General features: G+C 34.5%; 1 protein-coding gene across 1 annotated transcript; it reads right to left on the bottom strand.

Annotated features, from left to right (window-relative positions):
- Positions 1-963: 963 nt before the first annotated feature.
- Positions 964-1,608, bottom strand: LOC107888100 (uncharacterized). Its single transcript, XM_016812253.2, has one exon. It carries the CDS (start codon positions 1,606-1,608, stop codon positions 964-966), a length of 645 nt encoding a protein of 214 aa, XP_016667742.2.
- Positions 1,609-8,634: the final 7,026 nt, after the last annotated feature.

The raw sequence follows: 8,634 nt of genomic DNA, 5'->3' as shown, positions 1-8,634 counted from the left end.
CTCAAAATCTTCTCCACAACTCGTGCATCAGTTAACGCTTCTCCGTTTCGGTTGAGTTGGTTCACCACGGTTTGAACACGCGTGATGTAGTCGGAGACACCTTCTGATTCCTTCATCTTCATGCCTTCCAGCTCGCCACGAAGAGTTTGAAGTCGGACTTGTTTAACTCGGTCGGCTCCTTTGTACACCTTTACTAAAATGTCCCACGCTTCTTTTGAAGTTGTCGCACTTGCAATCTTCTCAAAGCCCGACTCATCAATGGCTCGAAATAACATGTACAATGCCGCCTTATCTTTCGACCGCATTTCTTTCAACGCCTTGTTTTGAGCCGCCGTATATCCCGCAGTAGTTGTCGGTTCTACGAAACCTTCTTGGACCACCTCCCAACCATCTTGAGACCCGAGAAGAGCTTTCATTTGGATGCTCCAATTCTCATAGTTCACCTTTGTTAGTCGAGGCAATGGCACATTACTAGTCACACTCTCCATAGCTCTGATACCAAATTGTGGAAAATGTTCTCAATATAAAATTGTTCTCTCATATAAAATCAAAAGCTTACAAACTATTTATAGCTATAGTTTACATAAAACATTGAAATATTAAAATCTAATAATAACCATAAACCAATGACTCTTGACCTTTTATTTTCCTAAACAAAAAACTACTAATTTAAACCCATTAAAAAACAATATAACTCTTGACCTTTCAACTCTTGACCTTTCACTTACATGACTCTTAACTTTCATTTAAGTTTATTTAACATATTTAACAGCTGATGATATTAAGAACAGTAACTCTAGTTTTGATCATACGCCTGGAGAGGGTTTCAAGGCCTTCTTCAAGATCTTGGATGCTCAACTCTGAGCCTTGAAGCTCCTTTTGCACGTTCTCGACATGCTTCATGTTTTCAGATTTGGTGCAGGAACGCACTGCAGCTTCAGCACTCAAAATTTCATTTGCTTTCTATTCTTCCTCGTACGTTACTTTCTTCTGGTGCATTAGCTTCGAAACCAGCGGCCAACGGCTCGATTTTGATTCTGCCTCTGGCCCTGAAATAAAGCACAATACGGATTCTAGCACGCTGATGGTAACTGCTTCTACATCTCTTAAGACGCTAATCACAGCTCCATTCTCGCCAGGAGTACTGAGTTTATTCTGTATATGCTTCAAGTTCTTTAACGCATTGCAGATTTCCTTTTTCATGGCTTTCCTAGATGTCAAGTATTTCCTAAAATCATTAGCAAGCCCTTCGGCTCCACGTCTTCTGCGCAAAATTGATTGAAGCTCTCGTGTGCATTCCTTTGTCTGCAACAAGGCATCCTTAGCAGTGGTACATACATCCAAGAGCATGAGAGATCCATCCAAAAGCTCTTCAACCATTTCCCTTTGCTTCTCTTGGTCGAGAGCTTGTTGGGTGAAGGGAAATTGAAGCAATACATCAACACATTCATGCAAATCCTGAAGACCACTTAGATTGTGGCCTATGGATGATGATGTGGAGGCTGATTGAGATGCCCTCAATCGGTTCAAGTTCTCGTCGATTTGTGAAACGATGGCGTGTTGCCTTGAGGGCAAGCTGTTTGATCGAGCATGGTAAGAGGCTGCCATTTTCTTGTTATGCAAAAGCGATATGTGTTTTCAACTCTGCTTAGCTATTTGCTGTAGTCCCCTTACCATCTGCTCAACATATATATTACAGGTTGAGGGCAGACACGAGGAATCTCAACCATTTTAAATATCAATTGGAAGCAAGCAACATGAACTAACATGATCTCGATCCCCATAACTATCGCCAAAATGTTTCTGCTGTGTCTCCTCTCCATAATCACAACAACTCATCACCCTTCGGTAGCAACAAACACTACTAGTTTTCAATGCCATAATATCCATATATACAAATATTATATAATAATGCGCATGGTGGTAGTACATTCAATGTCTTGTATTAATGAATCATTTGCTTTTAACTTGTCTCGTCTTCTTCTTGTTATTGCTGTCTTGTTGATTAGGTTCTGCAAGGAGGCAAGATCCGCTTGCTTCTAACAATTTATTTTTTTTATGCAGCAACACATGTATGGGAATGAAATTATTTCTTTATTATTATTACTACTGTTTTTTTAGCCAATGCTAGTCCTTTAGCTGGTTTTGCAACTCAACATGATGTGTTCATCTCCTAACCCACAACCAGCATCAACATTTTCAAATTCATTAATGTCTTGTTAAAGGTGACAACAAACAGTAGTATGTATGTTACCCGAATGAAATACAACAGCTACAAATGCACGTATGTTGTCCGGATGAAATACGTTTTTGTAACAAACGACCTGTATATGATTTGACAGAAAACTTTTTGACTGGATAAAGATGGTCAAGTACTTTCCAATTTTAGACAGGTCCTAGGATATCATTAGGATGCATTTAATGTTTGTTCACTTCTTCAAGTTAAAAATATTGTTCTTCAAATGTAATAGTACTATATATGTACATCATACATTATTGTAAGAAGATAGAAAATTTTATTCTCTCAATTTCTCATTTTTAGCTTTTGTTTTTCTGTTGTTTTCCTTGCAACTCTCAAGTTTTTGAATCTCAAACTTATTTCATATTTTATTTGGAATTATTGCTTTGTTGCTCTAGCTTCAACAAGAGCTTCATATTTCATCCGGATAACTTGGTTCTGTTTTTCTTCCGGTGTGAAAAAACCAACAAATGGTAACAAGAGCCTAAGTCTTCGAGGACCTTGGTTGTGTTTTGTTTGTGAGTGACTTGTGTTTGAGAGAAAAGAAGCAGAAGCTGTTTTTTGTTGGTCTCACTACACCAAAACAGGTTTTTAGCGGCGTTTGAATGAAAAACGCCACTAAAGAATGAGCATTACTGGCGCTTTTTAAAACACCACTAAAGATCAAGTATTAGCAGCGTTTTTAAAAAACGCTGCTATATGTACACCTTTAGCGGCGTTTTTTAAAAAACACCGCAAAAAAATTAACACAACGCCACAAGCCTTTAGTGGCTTTAGTGGCGCTTTTTAATGACGCCACTAAAGATCGATTATTAGCAGCGCTTTTTTGAAAACGCAGCTATATGTATACCTTTAGCGGCGCCTTTTAGAAAACGCCGCTAATGCTTGATCTTTAGCAGCATTTTTGAAAGAACGCCGCAAAAGTATTTTGCAAAACGACGCTTTTAGTGGCTTTAGCGGCGCTTTTCAAAAACGACGCTAAAGATTAAGCATTAGCGACGCTTTTTTAAGAAACGCCGCTATAATTACACCTTTAGCGGCGCCTTTTAAAAACGCCGCTAATGCTTGATCTTTGGTGGCGTTTTTCAAAAAACGCTGCAAAAGAATTTTGCAAAACGCTGTATTAAGCTTTTAGTGGCTTTAGCGGCGCTTTTTGAAAAACGCCACAAGAAATGAAAAAATTAAAATACTATTATTTAAAATAGTTTTAAAGATTTTTGGTATATGACTAATTGTTTTTTAATTTATATGTTAAATATTTTCTTATATAATTGTAAAAGAGATAGTATTAATTTTAAAATATTGAATTAATTATCATTATAGTTTAGGGTTTACGATATATGGTTAAGGGTTTAATGTTTATGAGTTACTATTTTAAGGTTTATGGATTATGGGTTTAGGGATTATGGTTTAAAGGTGATTTAAGGGTTGGGGTTTAAGGTTTAGGTGTTAGGGGTTAAGGGTTAAGGGTGAGGGGTTTATGGTTCATGGTTTATGTTTTAGGATTTATGGTTTAGGGTTTAGGGTTTAGGGGTTAGGAGTTTAAGGTTTAGATTAGTTAGTGTTTTTTAATTTATATGATAAATATTTTATTATATAATTATAAAAGAGATAGTATTAATTTTAAAATATTGAATTGATTATCATTATAGTTTAGGGTTTATAGTTTAGGGTATATGGTTTAGGGTTTAAAGTGTATGAGTTATTATTTTAAGGTTTATGGATTATGGGTTTAGGGATTATGATTTATGGTTATGTAAGAGATAATTTCCCCCTTTTCCCTAATCCGAATCCTTAAAATAATCACCCATTTTTCCCCAATTCGAAATCCAAAATCCCTGGTAAATGTTTCTTTTTCTAACAATGGTTTAGTGTGCAATTGTATACATGAACTTTAATTTGATCCAGTTCTTGTACATTATTAACACAATTATTGATCTAACATCATTTTATATTTATATATTGCATACATAAATATCTATATTTATCCAATAGAAATATATATTGATGTATTTATTTTTTAAAATGTGTATGATTAAATCAAAATTAAAGTTTTAACTATACATTTAAACCACAATTAGAATTTCACGTCTACAATTACACATTAAACCGAAATTCATATATAATTCTGAGATGTATCTCTATCAAAATTTAAGTGTATACATATAATTAAATGCCATTTATATAAAAATCTAAACAACTAAAGATAATGTATTACTGTCATTTGTATTTTAAATTCATCGATTCATTTATTTTTAATTTTTTGTATTTATAAGATAATTTAAAAATTATAAAAAATCTTCAAAAAAAAATTTAAAAATTAAAAATTAAAAATTAAAAATTAAAAATTAAAAATTAAAAACTTAAAAATTTAATATTTAATATTTTAGTTCATATTTCAGTTAAAAAGTTCAATATTCAAAATTTAAAAAATTCTAAAAAATGATAATCTCAGCACAAAAAATTTATAAGAAAAAATAGAAAAAAAATATATTAGAAATGAAAAAAATCATAATTGAGCAATAGTGGCGTTTTTGGGTAAAACTCCACAAAAAATTGAACTATAGTGACGTTGTCGAAACCATTTTTAAATCAAGTTTTGGGAAAATGGGAATCGACTCTAAGAAAAACAAAAACGGGAGTCGCCACCAATCTTTTTAGGTGTGATTGGATCACCTTTAAAACATTTTGTTTTAAAATCATTAGTTTTGGTCTACGAAATAGAAAAACGGGTTCGGGAGTCGGTTACGTACGAGGAAGGATTAGCACCCTCGTAACGCCCAAAAATTGGTACCTAATTAATTATCAAATGTCTTTAAGGTCGGAAATTTAAAAATTTTAAGATGCAATCCTCTTTTAAATATTTTGATTTTGAAAATTGGGGTTCACTTTATCAAAATATTGATGCTAAGTTAGCATTTTGGGAAATCCCTATCTCGAAAATAACAAAACGCCATATCCAGTAAGTTAGGACACAACACCTTGCAATTCCAAGACAGTTACTTGTATATTGAAAACCTTTAAAAACTTAGAATGGTGCTTGACTATTCGAACTCAACAAGAAACGTTGCAACCCAATAAGTTAGGGCACTACTTTTCTCGAAGCTTCCAAACGCCAAGCATTGCCTTTTTATTTTTGAAAACTTTGAAGTCTCTTTTTTTAAAAAAACCGATGAATGATGGAACATATTATCATTATGGAATAGAATATTGTAATAATAAGTGAATAAAACATGCTTTTAAACGATACAATGGCAATCATACAAAGATCATATACTATGTACATACAGGTAACATCATATATACAGAGATACACATAGCATATATTAAAAATAAGCAAAAACATACAAATATACAAAATAATAATTAAGAAATGATGCATGATATACAATTTAATATATATATATAAAAAAGTATCAATGTACATGCTCGTAAAATATAACATTAACTAATAATTAGAAAATGACATTTAATACATAAATGATATATACAATATAAAAATACATAAAAGAATTAGTATATACATAATATAAAATAAAGTGAGTAATTGTTAACAAAAATATACTTATAATACAAATAAAAGTATGATAGTTAATAATAATTTTAAAATAGTATTTAATATACAATATATAATATAAAAAAATTATAAAAGAATAATAATTATATAAAACAAAAATATAATGATTTAAAAAAATAATGTATAAAGCACCCATGACTACGCGCTGATGGGGCTAGTGCTGGATTGTAGCACATGACGATTCTGGCGTGATTCTCGCGCTGATGGTGGCGTGATGCATGGTGGCGAAGTTGAGGGGTCACGGTGCACTGATGAAGGTGACGATTGAGCCACTGGACCTGAAAAGTCGTGACCTTTGGAACCTCGAAGCATCTAGAATCCCCCTTTGTGGCGCCTAACTTCTCAGAGAGCCCTAGGGTTTCCAGATCCATTTACTGTTTTGGGCCTATTGGGCCCCGTGTTTCCTTGGGTCAAGGATATTAGATCATCCAGTGTAAATGGGTCTGAGTATTTAAATCTGGGCTTGGGTGTAATGGGTGGTGGGGTTAAGTGTTTTATTTTTTGGTTTTGTACATGAACCCTTTTTAATGGACTGTTAAATAAATATTTATTTATTTATTTTCTTTTGTTTTGTTTGAGCCCGGTCAAATATGGGCTATTACAGTTGCCCCTCTTTGCTCATTGCTATGTAACAGGAATCGAGCAAAGACTCAGAAAAACCAAATTTGACCGGTCTTTATCAAATCATGGTCTTCAATCTGCTCGATGCAAACTCAAGATTGCCATATTGATATCTTCGATCTGCTCTCCGCCGAACACAGAGACGCCAAATCTGCTTCTTCGATTTGTTCTCTGACAATACAGAGATGCCAAATCATCTTAGATTTGCTTTAGCGTAAACACGCGAAAACCAAATCAGCTATGTCTTCGATTTGTTCCTTGTAAGCACAAGGATACCAAACCATCTTGGATCTTGCTTCAGTGAAATCATCTGAAGGTGAGATATGTGTCTGCCTTTCGTCGAATATGGAGACGCCAAACTTCAATTTGTTCTCTGACAATACAAAGATGCCAAATCATCTTAGATTTGCTTTATCATAAGCACGTGAAAGCCAAATCAGCTATGATTTCGATTTGTTCCTTGTAAACACAAGGATGCCAAATCATCTTGGATCTGCTTCAGTATAAACATATGAAGGCCAGATCTGCAATGTGTCTGCTTTCCACCGAATATGGAGACGCCAAACTTCGATTTGTTCTTTGACAATACAGAGATGCCAAATTATCTTAGATTTGCTTCAACGTAAACACGTGAAAGCCGAATCAGCTATGTCTTCGGTTTGTTCCTTGTAAGTACAAGGATGCCAAACCATCTTGGATCTTGCTTCCGCCAGATCTGCTATGCTGCGGCCTATTACCCTACTGCTTAGGGGATTAAGGCGTGCCATCTTTGATAACCTGTAGAATGATTATGCTTGATAATTAGGATGCTATTATCGAAGTGAGTTAAATGTTCCTAATTAAACATGCTATGATGCAAAATGTTATGAATATGACCCCTATCCTAAACGTCATCACTCATTCCTTCTTTTGTTTCTTCAAAGTATCAATTTTGCTCAACCTGTAGGCCTGTTCCCTTCTTCTCATGCTACGATCCACTGAGAATGTCTGTAAGACAATCTTTCCTTAAAATTGAATCGCTAGTTTTGTCCATTTTCCTTTTAGACTAGAAGAAAGAAATCCCTCGAGTTCCTTCATCCCTTACTTACGTGAATTTCTCGAACAATTATCCTATTTTAGTTTCTTGTATTATCTAGAATTTCCAGAGTAATGCGCAAAACTTCGTTTGTGAACATATTTAGTTCGTCTATCATTATTTCAATGCAACATACTTAAAGAATAATGGAAGATAAATAAATCTCTAAGAATAATTGGATTTGAATGAATTATCAAAAAGATACAAAGGGAATTAATCTGAAAGCCTATCTTTAAGAAGAAATAGAATCTAAAGATAGCAAACAAGATAAAAGTTAAATACCCAAGATATCTCTGCTTGAGTATCTATACATCAGCTCCATGAAGTCTTTCTTGAGTTCAACATGTGTTTAAAAGATCCAAAGTACTTTGTTGATGCCCCAATATGTAACGTGCTTCGCTCTTTATTGAATCAAATATAGCAAGATCACTGTGTACTTTTCAAAATTTGAGCTGCCCTTTTGGGTTTTCAACTCAAAACCCCTTTGGTCACAAGGTGCCCTTTGCGGGTTTTCACCTTAGATTCTCTTCTCCTTTAGACAAAGTATTTTTTAACTGAGTCTGAGTTCACTGGGTTGGGTAAACTTTTCCCATCCATTTCCATTAAGATCAATGCAGCACCAGAGAAAGCTTTCTTCACAACATACGGCCCTTCCCAGTTCAACATCCATTTTCCCCTAAAGCCCTTTTGAATAGGAAGGATCTTTTTCAGTACAAGGTCTCCTTCGTGGAACTCTCTTGGTCGAACTCTCTTCTCATAAGCTTGCATCATTCGCTTCTGATACATCTGACCATGTCGAATGGCTTTTAGCCTCTTTTCCTCAATCAAGTTTAACTGGTCATACTAGGATTGAACCCATTCAGCTTCATCTAACCTTATCTCTGTCAAAATTTGAAGAGAATGTATTAATACTTCAATAGGTTACATGGCTTCCATCCCATAAACTAACGAGAATGGGGTTGCCCTAGTAGAGGTTCTGACAGATGTTCGATAGGCCAAGAGTGCAAATGGTAACTTCTCATACCAATCTCTATAGGTCTCAGTCATCTTCCCCACTATTTTCTTAATGTTCTTGTTGGCGGCTTCCGCTACCCCATTCATTTTTGGACGATAGGGGGAATA

The sequence above is a fragment of the Gossypium hirsutum genome, chromosome A12 (genome assembly GCF_007990345.1).
Source record: "Gossypium hirsutum isolate 1008001.06 chromosome A12, Gossypium_hirsutum_v2.1, whole genome shotgun sequence".
Classification (NCBI taxonomy): domain Eukaryota; kingdom Viridiplantae; phylum Streptophyta; class Magnoliopsida; order Malvales; family Malvaceae; genus Gossypium; species Gossypium hirsutum.
Note: the sequence above shows the minus strand (reverse complement) of the source record. Positions and strands in the feature narration are given on the sequence as shown.